The following is a 22300-nucleotide window of genomic DNA, read 5'->3' on the forward strand; positions in this document are numbered from 1 at the left end:
AACAGTGTGAAGAATTTAAATGAGGTATGTATAATGCATCATAAAATATAATAGCTTTTGCACTATGCTCCACATCCAGTTGACAATGCAGGTGCAACTTAATCAAGATGTATTCAAACACATCTTGATTTAGAAGAATGCCACATTTTAGTGAATGATGAACTTGTACCTATTGCAATTCAAGATTTCTTTATAGTTCTATTTATTTTTACATAATCCATAGTCTGTACTATACTAATAATGATCCATACTCTATACTAATATAATAAAATGCGAAAGTGTCTGTCTGGACATGGGCTTTTTTATCCCGTAAAATCATCCCCACGGAATTTAGAAAACCTAAATTCACGCGGACGAGGTCACGAGCATCGGCTAGTAATATTATAAATCCGATAGTGTGTCTGTCTGTCTGTTAGCTTTTCACGGCCCATCCGTTTAAACCGATTTTGACGAAAGGCACAGAGATAGCTTATATCCCAAAGGACATGGCTACTTTTTATGTGGCGTTTCTTGTACGTAGCAATAGCAGGCAATAGTTAGTATTCTGTCCTAAAGGCGACATTTAGCTATGATTTCTGCTTTTTGACAAAAAATCTGCATAAAAATAAGCACAAAAAGTTTTTAATGTATTTTAGGTTGATTTTCAAGATAAAGAAAATTTAGGAAATGTAATTTCAACACAACCCAAAATTGTATCTCAAGATAAAGCATCTGAAAGCAACTCTATTAAGTCTTTGGACATAGCATACATTAGTCAAAATAATGAAACAGAGTCCATTCCCTTTAGTTTTGAAGCTGTAGATTTAAAGATTGTGACAAACCACCGTGCATCTAATACAGAATTAAACGCCACACCAAGTGAATCCAGCGGAAGGAAACACTTATTAATAATTATGAAGAACGGCCAGTAATCTCTCTCATCATTTTCTGTCAACGACTTGTGATAAAATCGATATAAGTTCATATAAAAGTAATATTATGAAAGTATCTGTAGAACACAAAGAGGCTAAGCTGAATGTAGACTGTGAAATAGTTGAAGGTTCTTATGTATCAGAGGTACCGATGAAAACACTTTGATGAACGAAATTTCAAATGGACCAAAGAGTCCACAAAAAAGAAGATCAGACACTACTGTCAACTTAGAAATAAAAAAGCAGAAATTGACAACAGGGGAACAGAGTACAGAGAAATTCTTATTTTAAAAACAAATGCCATTGAGAAGCTTTCACATGTCATTGTTCAGCCACCAAATATAAATTAGTTAAACGAAAAATTCATGATAAAGTAAAAGCGGAAAACGACAATCGAAAATTTGTAGTACGGTCTGAAATAATTAGTGTTACAAGTTGTCATCTAAGCAAAAATCTATTGAAACAGTATTTTAGAAGTGCAACTAGAAATGATTTGAAAAACCAAACAGTTGGATGAAAGTGCAGTCGAATTGCTAAGTGGTAATGATTGGAATGTTTGTAAAGTTCAGCGATAGGACGTAATGACGTACAGGAGATGACACAGAGTTTCGGTGTCGTCGATGCTAATACGATGGACGTATACTATATAAGTCAAGTCGGAATGAATCGGCGAAAACCACACGTCAAACCGCAGCGGAACGGTGTCGCCCAAAGCTGCCCTCAAGGCCTCATTGTCAGATGTGCCGCGGAAAATCTCACCGAGATCTAAAAAAGACAGTGCTGGATCATTTTCACCTAGAAGACCTGTTGAATCTTTACAATTTAATCTACCAATAAAGTCTAAATCGAATAGAAGTTCGATAGCTCCACGCAGTAATATACCTTATCATAAAATCGTTGCAGGTAAAAAGGATTTATTTTTATGATTATTCAATGACTTAGCCCTTGACTGTGATCTCACTGTAGTAAGTGATACACACAATTCAGTTAATGAAAACGGGCTAAGCGAACGACTACTACTGGAAACCTATAATTCGCTTGGCGGCATGGCTTTGCCGGTAGGATTATGCGTTAGCCATGGCGAATCAGTAAGCTGATAGAATACTGATTCGCTAACTCAGTGTGACATTGAAAGATAGTCACCGAGATCATTTGACAATTAATTTTATTCCATTGAAGGTTTTCTACGAAAATTTAATTTATTATCACTCAATGAAGCAGCGATATAGAACCAACCAATGTCAAATGAGCTTGGTGGCTATCATTCAGTGCTAGGCACTGAGTTAGCGAATCACCCTGCAGATATGGGACTATTTAGGAATTATTAATGCGTATATTGTTGACCCTGCCTGAAATTGAAGTCAGAGCTTAGACCACATTGACTATACCACTGCATTAAAAGGTTTTCCTTCATTGTTTTGATAAATAAAATTATTAGGTAGTCCCTCAATTCTTGTAATAATATAATTTGTTTTTAACAGGCACCCATTTTGCGGTAGACGCGTTTTCGTATGGGGAAATTCCAAACGTCAAACATTATTTCCTTACGCATTTCCATTCAGATCATTATTCAGGATTAAAGAAAAGTTTCAATAAACTGCTGTTTTGTTCTAAAATTACTGGTAAGTATTATACTTCGAGAGTCATGATAGCCTAGTGGTTAAGACGTCCACCTCCTATTCGGGAGCTCGGGGGTTCGATCCCCGGGCACGCACCTCCAACTTTTCTAAAGGAAGGCGTCCACTAGAGAGTCGGGCGGAAACGGCGCGATGCGGCGAGAATTTTGTATGCACATATAAAAAAATGAAAATCTTTTCGACCATATATCAGATCATAATTTAATGCCCTACTGCACCTAACAAAAACCCCTCTATGTATTTATCCGTTCCGCTGGGTTCTAGTCGATGCAGTTCAGTATAAAATGTAGAATTTTTACATTGCAATGCTGCCCGACCCGGCCTGCCTAGTGGACGCTATGCCAAAAAAAACTATGCAAAAAAAGGGCTAGGTAAAAGTTTTAGATTCGTTTAACTTTTATTTTTATTTTTAAATGATTTTATATTTTTTTTAGCGGACTTATGATATCACGTTTAGGAGTGAACCCAAAATGCATACAAGTGATAACATTGACGAAACAATAAGAGTTGAGGGAGTGGAAATTGCAGTAGTTGACGCTAATCAGTAAGAATAAAGATATTTTCTCGTACTTATAATTAAATAAATGAACTAGTTGACCCATTCTTACTTTGCTGGGTTGGAATTTATGAAATGAGTGAACACCCTTCTTAGACTAACTTATAGAGATCCTACGGTTCTACCACAAAAAATGAACCTGACATATTCGCATGTTAACACTGTCAAACATCAATTTAGCCATCAGTTAAACATGTTTTTGTGATAAGAGTTGATGAAGTATGAATGTACACATTGTCAGTCAGTTTTTCCTTTTGAATTCTATCGAACGACTGCACCAAGTGGGTTAATTATTTTTTTGTTGTGTTTATAATTGCCAGGACAAGGGTTGTATGAATTTTTTTTTTTGGAAAATCCACAGGAAAAGATTATTCCCCCAGGACGCGGTAGTAGCGGGCAACTAGTATAATATAATCTCTAGATATTAAGAATGCTTAAAAGATTTAAGTATTCTTAGGATTTTCCGCTCAGAATTTTATTATTAATTAAAAATTAGCATGTTGGTGACACGAACTTAAGGTTTTTACCTATCCCAAAATCGCCCAAAGCGCCTAAACGAGTACTTCTAAAAAGTTGGTACATATTCCAGCTGTCCGGGTGCCGTCATGCTGATATTTACACTGCCCAACGGTAAAAGCTTGCTGCACACTGGCGATTTTCGCGCTGCGCCCATCATGGAGTCTTTTCCCGTGTTTTGGAACAAAGATATGCACACCATATACCTGGACACTACGTGAGTTTTGGTTTCATAAAATTTATTAATCTAATACTAGCTTATGCTCGCGACTTCGTCCGCGTGGATCACACAAATTTCTAACCCCAATTTCACCCCCTTAGGGGTTGAATTTTCAAAAATTCTTTCTTAGTGGATGCCTGTAGTCATAATAGTTATCTGCATCCAAATTTCAGCCTGTTTCAGTTCAGTCAGTCAGTCACCTTTTCCTTTTATATATTTAGACTAGCTCGAACTGCCTGAGTTGAACAACATAATATGTCTGCCTATCTGAAATAATGTACCTTTTAAATGGTTAAAGAATTTTTCAAATAGGTGCAGGGATTTGTCCGCGACTTTTGAGAGAAATGTTTTTTTTTAATTCACTATAGGCAATCGCTTGACCACAACCACACCTGATGGAAAGTGATGATGCGGCCTAAGATGAGACGCGTTTACCTAGAAGTAAAAGATACTTCCATCACTGTTATTATTGTGATGCATGGAATCTAGCCTCAAAATAACACAAACATTAAAAAAAATACATTTTCAGGTACTGCAACCCTCGTTATGACTTCCCAACGCAAGACCATAGTTTGGAAATGGCGCTATATATTTTACGGCAAAAGAAGATGGAGCTAGAGAAGGTCGGCAAAAACTTCTCTTCCGTTCTCATCGTTTGTGGCACGTATACTATAGGTATGTTATGTATTACTTTTTTTTGTAATATCATCCAAGATAAAGTTGAAAAACTAAAACCCGAGTATTCTTAATAAAACTACCAGGGGGGAACTTACATATTATTGATAAATGATATTATACAAATGATATATTTTCAGAATATTATACTTACATGTTACATAACTTCGATTTGCTAGAATTTTTCTAAACTCATTTTCCTTGTTGTGTGTTATAAATATGTTTGTCATATCCGCCATGTTAAATTTGTCAAGGTGTCATACAGATTTTTTTTGAAATCTAATTTATAGACTAGCGCTTGGCTACTATCAGACCTCCTGGCAAGTATGATGTAACGCGCTTACCTAGAAGATGCCTTTTCACTCACATATACCGTAAAAGTGGAGGGCAAAACTGATGCTGGGATAGGTTCCATTTCCTAGCAGTTCAGATTAAAAACGAGAATATGACATTTGCACCATTAAGTTGCAGACAACGATTCCTCATCAAAAAGTAATCAATATTTATTATTTAAACAATTTATGAAGGAACTGATGAACTGCTAAACACTATACCCTCCCAAAATCGAGTAATAATGATCGAATGTTGGCCTAGGCCAAACGAAGAAGAGCCCTGCTGCTGAGAGTAACATGTTTTATCTGGTTCTCCGTCTGTCAGGCAAGGAGAAGTTCTTCCTCGGCATGGCGCGGCGCGTGGGCTGTTCAGTATGGGCGTGTCCGGAGAAGGATCGCGTGCTGCAGGCGGTAGAAGGCCGCAGCTTCAGCCGCACGTCGCCTCAGGCCTGCCAGTTGCATGTTGTTCCCATGAGGGACTTGACTCATGAGGTAACTCCTATACCTCACCTCGTGTGACGTCTGACTTGTGCTACTTTGCGAAGAGGATTTGTTTCTCGAAGAAGGACCCGTGCTGCAGGTGGTGGAAGGCCGCAGCTTCAGCCGCTCGTCGCCTCAGGCCTGCCAATTGCATGTTGTTCCCATGAGGGACTTGACTCATGAGGTAACCCCTACCACACCCTCAGTGACCCAAGAGAGTCTTCGTTATCGATATCAAAAACTGCCACACGTCTTTCGATGGTCTTAGTCTACCACTTCTGAGAGCCCTTCATTGGTCTAATGACAGCTAGGACGCCTGCCTGGTTTTCTATTTCATCCTTATCATGGTTCGTATTTAATTATTTCAAAATAATCAGAAAATGTTTGAATTGCCTTTATTCTTTCGATCAGTTTTGGTCAGTCTGTTGATCAGTATTATTTTGTACATATTCATGTACAAAATGTATTATTTGTACAATCAAATAAAGATGCCTCGTTCCTGAAAAAGCTGCTAATGACCGAAATTAATAATCAATCTATCCGTAACCATCGATAACATAGTCGATACTAAATAACATGCTTCATATCAAAAAATTCATGTCAAAAAAGATCATCTCAACCTGTCACGTACTATACCTTAGGATCCATATCACTAAATACCATGTAGACTTTTATAATATCGTAATTGTTTTTTTTTTCAGAAATTACGCAGCTACTTGGACAGTATGCAGGGAACTTTTAAGGAAGTAGTCGCATTCAAGCCGAGCGGATGGGAGAATGGGAAGAACTCTTCGGTTGAAAAGGACTCCGTAACTATACACGGTATTTTCTTTATATTTACACTAGCTTATGCTCGCGACTTCGTCCGCGTGGACTACACAAATTTCAAACTCCTATTTCACCCCCTTAGCGGTTGAATTTTCAAAAATCCTTTCTTAGCGGATGCCTACGTCATAATACCTATCTGCATGCCAAATTTCAGCCCGATCGGTCCAGTAGTTTGAGCTGTGCGTTGATAGATCAGTCAGTCAGTCAGTCAGTCAGTCACCTTTTCATTTTATATATTTAGATAATCATCATCATTATCAACCCATCGCCGGCTCACTACTGTGCATGGGTCTCCTCTCGGAATGAGAAGGGTTTGGCCACAGTCCAGCTCGCTGGCCAAGTGCGGATTGGCAGACTTCACACACCTTTGAGAATATTATGGAGAACTCTTTCACTCTTCTCATATTATTATTAAATCAATAAAATATTTGTAACTAAAATGTTTTTTTGTAATTTTTTTTTACTTTTAAGTTAAAGTGACCCTATTAAAAAAAGTAACTTTCCACAGGCATTCCATACAGTGAACACTCGAGCTTCTCAGAGTTGATCCGATTCGTGAAGTTCCTCAAACCAAAGCAGATTGTACCCACTGTAGATATTTCGGGTGGCATCAAAACTGTTCAGGTTAGTAACCTACTTGGCTAGTCCCTCATTCGAGCGAAACTCAAAACTGCCCCTCTCCCCCTTCTTTTTCTAGAAAAATTATACATACCTCTACTTAGGCGCCATCTCCATGGACTAGAGAATCGTGGCCATAGTCTCGCCGTGCCATCAAATTCGAAACAACTCTAAGGCTCAATTTACACCGCCGTGGAATGGAATGGAAGCGTCAATTTCGCCTCATGACGCGAAAAGGTGCGCGAATTCGCTGGAATGCTCGAGTATTCTCGCGAATTCGCGCGACTGCGCCTTCAGGGACGTTCAGCCAAGATCTATTACTTGACAAGAATGGTTGACTTGGATCTTATTTTTATATCGCGCATTTGTGAGTCAGAAGAAGAAAATGACGAGAAAAGAAAGACCTGTGACCGACCCAACTGACTCCCAAGACTCCCCTTGCGACCTTTTTTTGGGTCCTATTTAGTGTGTATGTTATATGTAATTGACATAAAGTTCATTATGCTACGTACAATTTCGTTGCAAAAAGTAGCTTCCATTCCATTCCGGGGTGGTGTAAATTGAGCCTTATAGACCAATCTCTACAGGGCGATACTATCGCCGCCGATAGTAGGTCGGACTCGTTGCGATTCCCTCGCTCGTGGAGATGGCGCCTTAGGAAGTCCTCGGCTTCGCCTCGTCCCTCCAATATTACTCGGCCTGGTCAATTGCTCTATTTCGCTCAACGATTATAGGAGTGGACTGAAAACCGAAAGGTCGACGGTTCAAGCCCCGCCCGTTGCACTATTGTCGTACATACTCCTAGCACAAGCTTGACGCTTAGTTGGAGAGGAAAGGGGAATATTAGTCATTTAACATGGCTAATATTCTTATTAAGAAAAAAAAATCAGGCCAAGTAATGTACTATTACTTTTTGCAGAAATATTTCCCGTGTCCAATGGTGAGCAAGGATTCTATCCAGTGTCAGAGTAAACTGACTGACTTCTTCAGCATACAAAGCCGAAAACCAGCGGCTGCCGTTACCTGATGCGTTGCCAGTTAGTATTACTTTTTAAGCTTTTCACTTAAATATATTACTACCTGATGCCCGCGACTTCGTTCGCGTGGAATTAGGATTTTTAAAAATCCCGTGGGAACTCTTTGATTTTCCGGAAAAGTAGTTTGTTGGTTTGTTGGTTTGTTGGTTTGTTGGTTTGTCATTCAATCACATCGCAACGGTGCAACGGATTGACGTGATTTTTTGCATGTCTTTATTTATACACATGCAAAAAATCACGTCAATCCGTTGCACCGTTGCGATGTGATTGAATGACAAACCAACAAACAAACACACTTTCACATTTATAATAAGGGTACTGGTTAGCTTTTGATCGCGATTTTTAGGGTTCCGTACCTCGAAAGGAAAAAAGGAACCCTTTATAGGATTACTTTGTTGTCTGTCTGTCCGTTTATCTGTCTGTCGTGTATGTCAAGAAAATACCCTATAGGCCTAGAACCATGAAAGGAGGATGAACAGACAAGGGATATATGAACAATTCTTTTTGCATAATATGATAAAAGAATTATCAGAAAATGTTATAAACAAAATTTCAGCAAGACAATTCCAAATATTCATATAGCTCATTTCCCTTTGTGGTAACATCACAAAAAAACCGGCCAAGTGCGAGTCAGACTCGCGTACTGAGGGTTCCGTATTAGAATCGTATTTTATCGACATTTTCATATAACCCTTCCGCCCCCATTTTACTCCCTTTTGGGGGGAATTTAGTTAAATCCTTTCTTATCTGTTACCTACCCCCTAGAAATAGCCTACATTTCAAATTTCAAGTAAAAATAACAATTGTTAAAACTTTTCTATAAAAACATTGCCCCCCTATTTTACCACCCTTAAGGGGGGAATTTTCCAAATTGAATTATACAGATTTTTAATATTTAAAGCTAATAGCCTAAATGTCGATTTTCACGTCTCTAACTCCAAAAACATAGGACTTTCATACAACCTTCGACCCCCCCCTTTCGCACCCTTAGAGCGGGAATTTTTCAAAACCGTTTCTTAGCTGACACCTACGTGCTAGATAGAACCTACCTTCCAAATTTCAAGTTTGTAGGCTTGATAGTTTCTGAGATTTCGTGATTAGTTAGTCAGTCAGTCAGTCAGTCAGTCAGTGAGGTGAGTGAGTGGTATTTCTCTTTTATACGAGCCTCAATAGCTCAACCGGTATAGGAGTGGACTGAAAACCGAAAGGTCGACGGTTCAAACCCCGCCCGTTGCACTATTGTCGTACCTACTCCTAGCACAAGCCTGACGCTTAGTTGGAGAGGAAAGGGGAATATTAGTCATTTAACATGGCTAATATTCTTTTAAAAAAAAAAAAAAAATTTAGATTTATTTGTTTCAGGTACAAAAAGTTATTTTAAGCGGCCATTTAAGACTGTGATGTAATTTATTTATTGATATTTTCGAATTTATTTATTGATATAATTACGTGATTGTTTTGTTACAAAGTTTAATAAAGTATTTAATAATTATTGTCTTTTAATTTTTTCATTTCTCAGAACGAATACCTGGTTTATATAATAGCAATAATTTTCTTACTTCAAAAAAAAATACCAAGCAACCTTGTTATTTCTCAAAAAGACCACACAATTTTTGTCAAATAACAATGATGCTAAGAAACTTATCGACAGGTTACAGATAGGATTGATTATATTTATTAATTTCGGCCGCTATACTCCATCCGCGGAAAGAAATTAGTATAGCGCTCTCTCTGTTACGTTATCCTATACAAATGATAGAGACTAAAATCTAAGTAGGCGTTGACCATTTTGAGGCACCAACCGATTAAAAACCAAAAGAAACAAAAAAACGAAATTCAATTAGAAAGCATAGTCGATTGTGATTGATTGGTGTTTCAAAATAGTTAGCGCCACTGTGTTTTTTCTCTATCATTTGTATGGGATAGGGTACTGGGTACGTAACAGAGCGAGCGCTAGACTATCTTCTTTCCTCGGATAGAGTATAGGGAATATTACGTCCAAATACGAGTGACATTTTAAAACACAATGTAGAATATTTAAGGCTCAATTTAAATATATCCGCTCGCATGCAGTTTTCTGCGGAGATTTTCAAAATAGGACCAACTCTAATTTGGTTAGTTAGCAGTGCCCGTTGCTGCAAGTGGAAGAACCAAAGAATTTGTATGTAGAACACATTCCGTCGCAGTACACTGTGTTTAACAATATAAGGTCGATATTCAAAATCTCCGGAGAAAAGTACGCACGGTATTTGCAGGTCAGTTTGTGTGGACTCTTGGTTTTTAAAAAATATACAAAAAAGCAGGGCTCGTCCGGGATTTGAACCCGGGACCTCTCGCACCCAAAGCGAGAATCATACCCCTAGACCAACGAGCCGCTTGTGTGTAGTGCTGAATTTTAGAAATAGAAATAAATCAAGCAAAAACTGATAAGTTATTTGTAACATGTGAATAAATAACTACTAAGTATTAGTACTTTTGTCTTGGCAAATCAAATAGTTCCCACAGCATTTTTAAAGATTCGTTCCTATAACCGATTTGAAGAAAAGTAGGTACAGAGATAGCTGGCATCTCAGGGACGTACGCTAGTTTTATCCTGGAGAATCAAAGAGTTCCCACGGAATTTTCGAAAAATCTAAATCCTTAGCCGCATGGATTAGTAATTAGTATAGCGGGTAGCAGTGGCGTGCAGGTCATAGAGGCATTCTTCTTCTTTGTTTCTTTCTTTCTTTCAGTTGTAATAGCTCAATGCAAATTTTACATTATGACCTGCCAGTAAATAGGTTCCCCTAACTAATGTCTACCCTGGCTTCAAACCCTGTGCACGCCACTGGCGGGTAGCATTTAGTATAGTAATAAAACACCAAAAAAATATTATTATGTATCACATTTATTATTGAAACTTAATTTTAGTAACATTTTTTTAGGCTTTCTATTCAACTAATAATAGAACAACTTGTCGAATCGATCATTCGTTTTGTCTTGCGATGTATCCAAGTCGTCTAGTATAAATTATGTAATTTTAAGATATACATTTTCTATACTTTATCCAAGGAGACAAGTTAGTATAGGGCTATCTCTGTTACGCAATCCCATACAAATGACAGAGGCAAAAATCTCAGTAGGCGTTAACCAATTTAAGGCACCAACCAATCACAAACATGTTTTCTAAAAACGTTCAAAATACAGTGCGACAATGCTCTTTTGGCGCGTGGCCAAAATCGGAACTAACGCCACCATCTTGTGAAGTGTCATGCTGTCCCCTTATATGCGTTGTTGCTAAGTAAAAAATCTAAAATTCACTGTTTCTGTTAAATAGGAGAGCCATTCCATATACATAATATCACGATATATCCTGACAATAATATATACAGCATAAATGTGTCTGCATCTTATAGCTACATTTAGCACTAGCTAAATATAGTGTTTGAGCAGGTAAACATGATAAGTTGCAAGTCCATGGCCTATAAATGGTTTTTATTATTCTTTCTCGATTTCGAAACAGGGACGGCTTTCCCAATTTCTCATTCAGTTAAAATTAGATACAACATACTCGATTTTTGACATTGACATATTCAATATATTCCGTAAAATTGAGATTTTATTTGCTGGCAGCCTTTGTTCTACAACTACGCCCCCCTGTCAATGTCACTCAAGTGCCAAAAGAGCCTTGTCGGACTGTAAATTCGAAAACATAGTTTCGTTTGTGCGATTGGTTCTTGACCAGTCGACTCAAAATGGTTAACGCCCACTGAGATATTTGTCTCTATCTTTGGAATGGGATTACGTAACAGAGACAGCCCTATACTAACTTCTTTCCGTGGATAGATTATAGTAACAAAAATAAATTAACCGTAAATTTTCGCATTCTCCAACGGATTATCACAATTTTGGAAACCTTTGCACGTCAACATCTGCGAAAGGATTAGTTGGTACCAATGTTTGACAGATGGCAGCACTTGGTCGATAATATTTGTCAACTCGTACGGATCGCTTGCTAGATCGTACATTTCGATGAATTCCTGAAATTAAAATAATAAAATTTTTTATTAATCGCCGAATTACCGCCAGAGTAATCCATCTACACGCACGAAACGTTTTGCGTCATCATTCCTCATACGTATGGCTAAGGTTTGGAATGCTCTTCCGCGATATGTGTTTCCTACCAATTACAACCCGGGTATCTTTAAAACAAGAGTGAATAGGCATCTTCTAGGTAAACGCGTCCCATCTTAGGCCACATCATCACCTCCCATCAGGTGTGATTGTGGTCAAGCGTATACCTATAATGAATTTTAAAAAAAAGAGTGAACGAGAGTGAGAGGATTCTCGGTCTGATCCTGAAACGACGATAATAATATGTCAGATATTGGTGACGTGATCCATGGATGTATGAAGTAATAATTCTTATTATAGGCACTAGTATTTATTACTTCTATGGTGAAATCAAAGAAAAATACTTGCTCCATAGCCTACCTGGCGTCAAATGTAGAAAACATTTGACGCCTGCCAATGACCTTCAAGCCTTGACATTTTGTTACAAGTTCCCTAACTATCTGGTATCATCATCATGATCAACCCATCACCGGCTCACTACAGAGCACAGGTCTCCTCTCAGAGTGAGAAGGGTTTTCCCCACAGTCTACCACGCTGGCCAAGTGCGGATTGGCAGACTTCACACACCTTTGAGAACATTATGGAGAACTCTCAGGCATGCAGGTTTCCTCACGATGTTTTCCTTCGCCGTTAAAGCAAGTGATATTTTAATTACTTAAAACGCACATAACTCCGAAAAATTAGAGGTGCGTGCCCGGGATCGAACCCCCGACCGCCGATTGGAAGGCGGACGTCCTAACCACTAGGCTACCACAGCTAATCTACTATCTGGTATGAACTGTGCTAAACCGTAAACCATTAGTAAAACAGTAATGCCAAATTAGCGTTCCGGTAAAATGCCGCGTGGACAACGATTTAGTTAATTTTTTTAGCGAAATATTGACGACGACACTAGACCGAAATATATCGCTGGTCTCATTTTAACAGTGCCTAGGCTGAGATCTATAGAGCATACTTTGACTAAAGTTTTAGTTAAAACGAGACAGATTTATGTCAGTGATATAACGCTGTCTCGTTTTAACTGTCTTAATTCTAAGTAAAGTTAAAGTAAGCACTATAGATCTCAGCTTTAGATCTTCATCCCAAAACATCAGTTAAGAAGTTTTGCTTCAAAAAGTCTTTGTTTGTCCAAAAATATTTACCTTAGAATCAGCAAAACTGCAATATTTGATGTTGATCCGCTTGGCAATATGTCGCAAACATGCGAACGTATTATTCCTGGCGTCTTGACACTTGCAGTCATATTGAGGGTAACATTCCTGGAACATACCAAAAATAAGTTATCTCATATCAATTATCTGTAGTAATTCTCATAATCTCTTTAGGTCGGGCTGAGTCCTCTTTCTACTAATCGTATCATTGATAGTGGTTTTCTTGGGATGAAAATGTGGTATTTTTTCCTAGATTCTTCCATACAATATTAGGTTTTTCATGGTAAGTCAAAAAATGATCCAAAAATGGATTTATTAAGTGGATTTTAGTCATTAAAATTTTTACTTACAGCAAGATTATCTCCATCGTATTTCCAAGGACAATTCTCATCGACCGAACCGCCCCTGCCTTCCCCATAATATTCTATTAGCATATTTCTCTCCATATCCTTATTTAAATCAAGCCATTCTATGGGATGGACGCCAGTCTTTGGTGAACTTTGTAAATAGTTTTTCACGTCAAATTTTATGCTACGTCCGTCCATACTTTGAGGGGGCATTAATCCAGCTAACGCCATAATTGTTGGCGCCAAATCAATATTTAATATTGGTTGATCATCTGTGGTATTCTTTGGTATGGTTGGGCCTCGAATTATAAGCGGTACTTTGATGTCTGACTCGTATGGCTGCCTTTTGTCGTACACTTGGGAGAATTGACCTGTAATTTAACATGAATAAAATTAAACGTTACAATACAGTGTGACCCAATACCTATGCCAACATTTAAGGTAGAAATCCAAGGAGTAATTTTGAAAATCATTATATTATGTACGAATTTAAGATGCCTCATCTACTTTGCAAAATATAAGTCCTTGTGTATTTAAAGCCATCTTGAAAATACTACTGGCAAACTTGAAAGCTGATAGTGTTTAACTACCACTATTTTGAAAAAATACCCCAGTGTGCAGATTTTTGGTCACCACAACACTTCAAGTTTATTAAAATTCTAGACAAAAGTAAGTAAGTAAAAGTACACAAATATATCATAAAAAATAAGTTTTCTTCTAGAATGCCAATAGTATGCCCTGGTTAATAATGACCAATTTACGTGATCTGAGATTCTGCCAATCATTTGTCATAAAAGTTGGTAATCCATTGGGCCCAATCCATCTTTCCATCCCACAAGGGCCGTTTGACCTTCATGTTCAGACTTAACCAGAGCAGATTTGACAATGACTACCTTTAGGTACATACCAATATGGTATCCGTTATCAGAGGTGTAGATCAAGTAAGTGTTGGTAAGCAGCGAGGCAGAGTCCAGCGCCTCGACGACGTCTGCCAGCATCTCGTCGACAGCCAACAGGCTCTGCCAGCGCGTGCGGTACACGCGGTCTAACTCGGGTAGCATTTTGTCGGGTAGGGGCGTTGGTGGCATTGTTATTAGCCAGTGCTTGTCCTGAACCATAGAAAATTAAAAACCCCGGTTTAGGGACCAAGTCTATTTCACCCACAAAGGTTTTGGACCTTTTGGTCTAAAATTAATTCATAGTATTTATCTTATTTTTTTGGCAATGGGCAGGGCACATAGTTCGAAAAACCGACTGACGTTGGGGTCCCAAGGTGCCAGAATGGCGAACTCGCGCCGTAAAGCGCAGCGTTGGAAGACCTCCGTACACCTAGTAGTTAGTACAGACGACATTAAATGAGCCACTGGATAGGCGGCGCAAGGCCGTGGGGTGTGAATTAGAGTAGCCTCCTCAGGGTGTATGATGTTTCCCCAGGTGGATGCTATACGCTCCTTACCGGGAAAACGCCAAGAGCAAGTACCGAATGGGCGCCGTCCCGCGATTCGGCCCATATAACCGAGAGGTTGGTGGGAGGTGGTGGGTTGTTCCTTACCGTTACAGCTAGATTGAAGTTAGGATGTCTAACAGCGGTGATGTTGGCGAAAGCGGCCTCGTGTCGCGGCGCGGGCGTGAAGGGCTGATGTGGCGCGGGCGGCGCCAGCATCATGAGGAATGGCTGGCTATCTGTCTGGTTCTCTATGTAGCTCAGGCTTAGGTCTCGCTGGAAAATAAGATGAAGGAACGTGGAAACTTCTAAGAGACTTCTGCCCATCGCAACTTTTTGCAACGATACAGCAGCGATTCAGCTGGAAAAAGGTCGCGATATAGTAACGATGCGTCGCTGGGACGTACAAGTATAGCTTTGACGACGATTCTAAATAGCTACTGTCGCGATTCATAATCGCGTTCAAAATACACGCGGATGTATTATCACAAAAAGCCGTAGACGATGGTTCCTAATGCATGTGGATTACATATTATAACTTTGAATTCTGGTGAAAGAACTGAATTATTAGATAAAGGTCACATATTAATCTGTCTACGTTAAATAAGGCACCTGCTTTAAAATTGTATTTTTTTTTAGGATAACAGCAATATTTTAAGATCATGATAATTAATGATCATAAATAATTTTCTCATCATTCAATGATGATAAAATGATCGTCATAAATGGACCAATTCAGACCTACAAGCAAGAAAAATTGCTTCGAAAGATCTTCCTTGCTTTTGAAGCTTAAAAAACGCTTACAAAATACGCTACGAGTCTGCGACGGGTTGAGATGGCAATCGCCCCGTACACCTGCGCTCGCCCGCCCCGGGTGAGCGCGGGGGCAGTGCGAGTGTGCGGGGCGTTCCCTCCTCGATTGCCATTTCAACCTGTCGCAGACTCGTAGCGTATTTTGTAAGCGTTTTTTAAGCTTCAAAAGCAAGGAAGATCTTTCGAAGCAATTTTTCTTGCTTGTAGGTCTGAATTGGTCCATTTATGACGATCATTTTATCATCATTGAATGATGAGAAAATTATTTATGATCATTAATTATCATGATCTTAAAATATTGCTGTTATCCTAAAAAAAAAATACAATTACAAAAAAATACTATAAGTATATTATAAAATAAAAATTAAAAGTACAGTAAAAAGATTGTTGGACTTACAATAATATCAGTGAGGTACAAATCCGTGGCATAGGTTGGTACACCGTTGTTGGATATTGTATAGTTGTAGTAGGCGGAGTTGCCGACCAGGCCGTGCCATTCCGTCCATCCTGGAGGTACTTGTTCGGGACCTCCCGCTGCGGCCGTACCATACTATATTAGAACATAACAGATAAATTTTTTCTTATTCAAATAAACTTTTACAAAAATACGCACCGAATTGAGAGCCTTTTAGGAAGTTGGTTAAAAATGCTTTTGAATTTGAATAGTCGAATGAATATACCAAACTATAAGGAAGGCGCCCTCACACTTTAGAGCCTCAATAGCTCAACCGGTAAAGGAGTGGACTGAAAACCGAAAGGTCGACGGTTCAAACCCCGCCCGTTGCACTATTGTCCTACCTACTCCTAGCACAAGCCTGACGCTTAGTTGGAGAGGAAAGGGGAATATTAGTCATTTAACATGGCTAATATTCTTTTTTTTTAGGATTCCGTACCTCAAAAGGAAAAACGGAACCCTTATAGGATCACTTTGTTGTCTGTCTGTCAAGAAACCTACAGGGTACTTCCCGTTGACCTAGAATCATGAAATTTGGCAGGTAGGTAGATATTTGGGGAAAAATCTGAAAACCGCGAATTTAGGGTTAGATCACACAAAAAAAATTTAATTGTGGTCATGAACTAATAATTAGTATTTACAACTTTCGAAGTGAGTGACTATATCAAGTGGGGTATCATATGAAAGGTCTTCACCTGTACATTCTAAAACAGATTTTTATTTATTTTTATGCATCATAGTTTTTGAATTATCGTGCAAAATGTCGAAAAAATACGACTGTAGTACGGAACCCACATGTGCGAGCCTGACTCGCACTTGGCCGGTTTTTAAGTATGTTTCCACCTTACTCACCTCATTTAAATATTTCCCAGCGTAAAACGTATTATATCCAGAGTCCTTCAGAGCCTTGGCGAAGGTGCGCGTCTCGAGTTTCCTCCACGTGCGGCTATAGCAACCACCGTTAAGGCTGTTGTTCCACGTCAGGTGATTGTGGACGTGCAGGCCCGTGAGCAAACTGGCGCGGCTCGGGCAGCATATTGGTGACGTCACGTACTTTAACATAAACGTTTTTCAAATAAAGGTACGTTCCTTTTTATAGGTACCGCGGTACGCGTACCCGAAGAGTGCCAATGGAACTCATTATTAAGTATCCGTTGCCCGTCAGTCGATCTGTCTGTCTGTCCGTCAGCGGGCTATATCTCATGTAGAACTGGAACTGGTTTTGTATAGCGTTGTCTCTGTCAAGTGTCACTCATACGTATATGACGTTTTATCGGTCTCAACGACAGGGATAACGCTCTACAAATCTGCTATCTCCTTCTAAAGGTGCATTACTTTCGGCCGTATACTTTAATAGGTAGAGAGTTGAAACTTTCAATGTGTATTTCTATTGACGCTATAGCAAATAATAAAAAATTCAAAATGTAAATTAAAAATAAAATAAAAAGTACATAATCTTGAACGATTATCCACCTTCGTGTGCGAACCTGATACATACTCGACCAGTTTTTTGTTATTATTGGTGTGTATAAATGAACGCAACGCAAACACGTGTACCTACCTACTTATGCTAAATCGCAGCGTCAAAAAACGTTACGCAGTGCTTTTAAGAGCTAGCGCTCACCACGGTACATTTCCGTACGTATTTTCCCCGCAAAATCTGTGAACTATAGAACTACATAAAAGCGCGCGCACTGCGGAATGAATTTCGCACTGGATTTTGATACATTTAAATTCAAATTTACGGATTTTAAAATGCACCGCAACTCATCGCATTGTGGTGCGCGCTAGCTCTTAACGCACAAAAATCCCAGCCACGACAATATTGTTTCAATAGAAATCGACTTTTGCATTAATTTATTGCCTATATGTCAATGCCTTCAAGGCCTACTGGAGGCAGTATTATATTATATTAAGCATGATTGCCGTCAAGTGCAAGGCAAGATATTAATGTACTCATAAGTGTTACGTAGTTTATGTTGAACTAATCTAAATATATAAAACGAAAAGGTGACTGACTGATCTATAAACGCACAGCTCAAACTACTGGACGGATTGGGCTGAAAAGTTTGCAGACAGGCAGAATGGATTTTTGAAAATTCAACCTCTAAGGGGGTGAAATTGGGGTTTGAAATTTGTGTAGCCCACGCAGACAGTCAACTCAAAACAAACTTACAGAGTTCGTAAATGTAGTTCCTTCATTCCCGATGAAGCGATGCACGTTCTTCATAGGATTCTGAAAATAAGAATTGAAAATAAAACTACAATCCGTTTCACTAAATAATTTATTTCATTCCAAGTTACAACAATTTAATCACTAAAAATTAAGTAACTATTACTATTTCAATTTACTAACCATCCCTCCTAAAACGACATCTTGATCGTCTGTTAAAACGATGACAAAATTGGGCCTTTTCTCTTGGCACACAACATGTGTAAACAAAAACGTGAAAAATAAATAGTATTGCATTATTTTAACTGTCGATTAACGTGTTTTGTATGTGGCTAATGGTTTTACTGCGGCACAGCGGGCATCACCTCTAGGCCCGTGCATTCGCTCGCAATCACTAAGCCGACTGAGAAAAATCCGACACTCTTCACGATTGACCTGAAAGATAATGTAGGGGATCAATCAACTTTTAACTGTAAATACACAATAACCTGGGGTTATGGCCTTGTGCGAGCGATAAAAACATGTACATGTAAATACCTAATTAAAGAAACAAATGAGTAACTAGAAAGTGATAGTAAGCAGCAGGCATTCATTGGTAGGGGTGACAGCGCTAGTTTGGCAAGTTACGATTGGCATGGTGAAAAGCCACATCAAAGCCACTTTGTCTGTTTAAGTTCCGGGTTTAAAATCTCGTAGTAACTCTGATTTTCCGTGATAAAAAGTACTCTATTTATGTATCTGAGATGTAAGTGATGATACTATTTCTTCACTCTGAGCTGGACGTTTCCGTCTGTTATGCGTGTGATGATACGATAATAATATGATGTAAAGTCCTTTTCATGAAAGAAGTCCCGCGGTGATTTTTGGAACTATGATGGCGGCGGACTATGTTGGCGGTGATTGCCGGCCATGTTGTCGTTCGTCGATGTTATCAAGTTCGTTTGTTGTGGTAGATTTTTGTGAGTTTTTAACTAGCTTAGTGCATTTTAAAGATTGTTTACAATGCCATTATGTCACGCGATTACAGCGCTGCGTCTGGGGGACTTCTTTCATGAGAAGGACTTTTTACCTATCTACCTTACCAAATTTGTCAAAATCCGTTAAATGGATGTGTCGTGAAAGGCAAACAGACAGATACACTATCCTATCTAAATATATAAAATGAAAATGTGACTGACTGACTGACTGATCTATCAACGCACAGTTCAAACGACTGGACAGATCGGGCTGAAACTTGGCATGCAGATAGCTATTATGACGTTGACACGCGCTAAGAAAGGATTTTTTGAAATTCGTGTAGTAAACGCGACGAAATCTCGGGGATACGCTAGTCTATTATATATAAAAGGAAAACTTGACTGACTGACTGATCTATCAACGCACAGTTCAAACTACTGGACGGATCACGCTGAAATTCGGCATGCAGATAGCTATTATAACGTAGGCGTCCGCTAAGCAAGGATTTTTCAAAATTCAACCCCTAAAGGGGTAAAATAGGGGTTTGAAGTTTGTACGAAAGTCTGTCAGTTTTGAAGGGTCGATAAAGATGTTTTGTAGTTAATATTTTTGCAATTTATTATACATAAAAGGAAATCTTGACTGACTGACTGACTGATCTATCAACGCACAGTTCAAACTACTGGACGGATCACGCTGAAATTCGGCATGCAGATAGCTATTATAACGTAGGCGTCCGCTAAGCAAGGATTTTTCAAAATTCAACCCCTAAACGGGTAAAATAGGGGTTTGAAGTTTGTATGAAAGTCTGTCAGTTTTGAAGGGTCGATAAAGAAGTTTTGTAGTTAATATTTTTGCAATTAGCAGTATGACATATTTTATTAAGCTTATGTTAAGATCTCATAGTTAAAAATCAAACCTAAGGGTGTAAAATAGGGGTTTAAAATTAGTGTAGTCCACGCGGACGAAGTTGCAGGCATAAGCTAGTTAGTTTATTCAATTAGTACCTATTTTATGGATTATACAACCACAAAAGTGGCTCAAGTAAGATAAAATATCATATAACCAATGTCACACAAATATTATAAAGGCGAAAGTTTGTATATGTGTGTGAACGGATTTGGTTGAAATTTGGAATGAAGATAGCTTATACCCTGACTTAGCACATAGGTTACTTTTTATCTCAGAAACCAAAAAGTTCCCGCAGGATTTGAAAGAAACATATCCACGCACGAAGTCAAGTTTTCAACTAGTATTGATTATGAATACTTTTGTAAGTTGTAATTAATAACATTTGAAGGTTACGTAAACTTACAGATAGTGTGACTATTTATAAATAAATACAGTTACAAAATATAGGTGTTTATTATTTACGTTTTACAATGTTTTTTGTTTATCATCACAATCCTCTCAAATATATTATTAATAAATTTTTAGGTAATAGGTATACCAGCTTTGCATTTCGATCTGAGAAGGGACCAATGCTCAAACTGAACCGCCACGCTGGGGTTGGGTTGAGATGATGATTATGATGACGACGTATATATACTGTCCCTTAGTCGTACTGTATAGATGTCCCATAATGATCTATTATATAGGTGGCTGACTAACTTACAGTTAACTGAACTGACTGTTAGGTTTATAGTCCTCGACAAAGATAAGATGACAATTGGGGTGGGAACACCCCGCACACCCTCCGCGCTAACCCGGTGCGAGCGAGCCCAGGTGACGTGCGGGTGTGCAGAGCATCCCCCGCCTCAAAACCCGATTGCCATCAAGACTTGTCGCATACTATAGGCACTATAGGTACTTGTGTAGGCAAAACAGAAGAATTGAACAGTTGAACTGACCACTAATCAACAACCAGTTTTAACTGCATGTGTAACTGCCTTAAGAGATTATTGAGCTTTTTAATCTACTATCCAATATCCATATCTCATAAAAGCTGGCTACTAGCTGACTGACTGATCTATCAACGTACAACTCTAACTACTGGATGGATTAGGCTGAAATTTGGCATGCAAACAGCTATTATGATGTAGACTAGTGTTGTAACGAATGTCATATTTTGGACATTCGCGGATGCGAACGCGAATATCTGCTGCCAACATTCGCGTATGCGAATGCGTTTATTCAGTTTTGTTTAAATTTGGCGCCATTCGTCTACGGCTTGGTGATGTTGGCGGCAGTCTCGTTACCAAATGATAAAGAGAAGATTGATAATATTATTATAAGATTAAGTTACTTTTCATGCAAAATGTTGAAAAAAATACTATAAATTGTAAAAATACTATTGTAATTAAATATGTACTGTGAATCAATAAACACAGAAGATGCGAATTTTCACGATACGTTTTGAGGTTATTTACACTCACCATTTAAAAGGGTCGTAGTAGAAATCCTTGATGAAAGCAGTAAATCCCTTTTTGCCCATTATATACAAAATAGGTACAGGTGGCAAATTTTACTGTCCCAAGTATGTTTAATTTACTAATTAATGTGAAAACTGAAAATTTCCGCACACACTTTATCGATGTCTGCTGTCATCTGTCATCTGTCATGTCATGCACAGAACTGTCATGCGAGGATTACAGACATACAGATAGATACCTTACAGATCACAGATATTTTAGGTATTTGTTCTGTGTTACAGATCGTTCGAGGCGTAGTATATAGTAGATAATCTATGGCGTAGACTGATTAAAAAAAGATAGACTAAAGTACTGTTTAACCGCGTGTGAGATAGCGACAGCACGACGTAACGATGAATAACACGACAATTACCATTGTTTAGTAGTCAATATTTGTATTAACCGATCAACAACATTTGTATTAAACGTTTTTTTTGAAAACAAGTAAATAACTAATGAGAAATACAATGATGCCACGAATTCTCAGTTTGTTTTGCAACTAAAGTTGTATTCCTTGAAAAAAATCGGTTACACGATATGGGACAAAAAATAGGTTAGCTGCGTTTCTGTTTATCACATTAGTAACTTTATCTGTGCTCTCTTTTTAGTGTGAATGAAAAAGCAAAC

At 38.5% G+C, this 22300-nt stretch overlaps 2 protein-coding genes, 1 long non-coding RNA gene and 1 other non-coding gene across 4 annotated transcripts; 2 read left to right on the forward strand and 2 right to left on the reverse strand.

The window, feature by feature from the left end:
- The first annotated feature begins 1594 nt into the window (after positions 1–1594).
- Positions 1595–2992, forward strand: LOC138402729 (uncharacterized). Its single transcript, XR_011237073.1, has 3 exons — positions 1595–1814; positions 2393–2533; positions 2983–2992. It is a non-coding gene; the product is annotated as an uncharacterized lncRNA (long non-coding RNA).
- Positions 2993–3014: 22 nt separating this feature from the next.
- LOC117985254 (uncharacterized) lies at positions 3015–9301 on the forward strand. The gene is made up of 8 exons (XM_034971944.2): positions 3015–3092; positions 3694–3837; positions 4370–4515; positions 5173–5339; positions 6029–6149; positions 6664–6779; positions 7693–7810; positions 9173–9301. Exons 1-7 carry the CDS (start codon positions 3019–3021, stop codon positions 7798–7800), a joined length of 876 nt encoding a protein of 291 aa, XP_034827835.2. The 5' UTR covers positions 3015–3018; the 3' UTR covers positions 7801–7810; positions 9173–9301.
- An 811-nt stretch (positions 9302–10112) lies between these two features.
- Positions 10113–10184, reverse strand: TRNAP-UGG (transfer RNA proline (anticodon UGG)). The gene has a single exon. It is a non-coding gene; the product is annotated as a tRNA-Pro (tRNA).
- A 497-nt stretch (positions 10185–10681) lies between these two features.
- On the reverse strand, positions 10682–21824 carry LOC117985631 (N-acetylglucosamine-6-sulfatase-like). The gene is made up of 10 exons (XM_034972405.2): positions 21638–21824; positions 18489–18740; positions 18309–18368; positions 16985–17185; positions 16076–16228; positions 14974–15141; positions 14329–14530; positions 13425–13792; positions 13066–13182; positions 10682–11829 (listed from the first exon to the last, which is right to left on the reverse strand). The coding sequence occupies exons 2-10, from the start codon at positions 18600–18602 to the stop codon at positions 11656–11658; spliced, it is 1557 nt and encodes a 518-aa protein (XP_034828296.1). The 5' UTR covers positions 18603–18740; positions 21638–21824; the 3' UTR covers positions 10682–11655.
- Between the last annotated feature and the right edge of the window lie 476 nt (positions 21825–22300).

This window comes from Maniola hyperantus, chromosome 9, assembly GCF_902806685.2.
Source record: "Maniola hyperantus chromosome 9, iAphHyp1.2, whole genome shotgun sequence".
Taxonomy (NCBI): domain Eukaryota; kingdom Metazoa; phylum Arthropoda; class Insecta; order Lepidoptera; family Nymphalidae; genus Maniola; species Maniola hyperantus.

Coding starts and splice junctions, on each gene's coding strand:
- LOC117985254 (XM_034971944.2), top strand. CDS start 3,019: ATGCATACAAGTGATAACATTGACGAAACAATAAGAGTTGAGGGAGTG. Junction 4,516..5,172: donor TTGTGGCACGTATACTATAG/GTATGTTATGTA, acceptor TCCGTCTGTCAG/GCAAGGAGAAGTTCTTCCTC. Junction 5,340..6,028: donor TGAGGGACTTGACTCATGAG/GTAACTCCTATA, acceptor TTTTTTTTTCAG/AAATTACGCAGCTACTTGGA.
- LOC117985631 (XM_034972405.2), bottom strand. CDS start 18,602: ATGCAATACTATTTATTTTTCACGTTTTTGTTTACACATGTTGTGTGC. Junction 13,793..14,328: donor TGATAACGGATACCATATTG/GTATGTACCTAA, acceptor GTTAAATTACAG/GTCAATTCTCCCAAGTGTAC. Junction 13,183..13,424: donor ACGATGGAGATAATCTTGCT/GTAAGTAAAAAT, acceptor GGTATGTTCCAG/GAATGTTACCCTCAATATGA.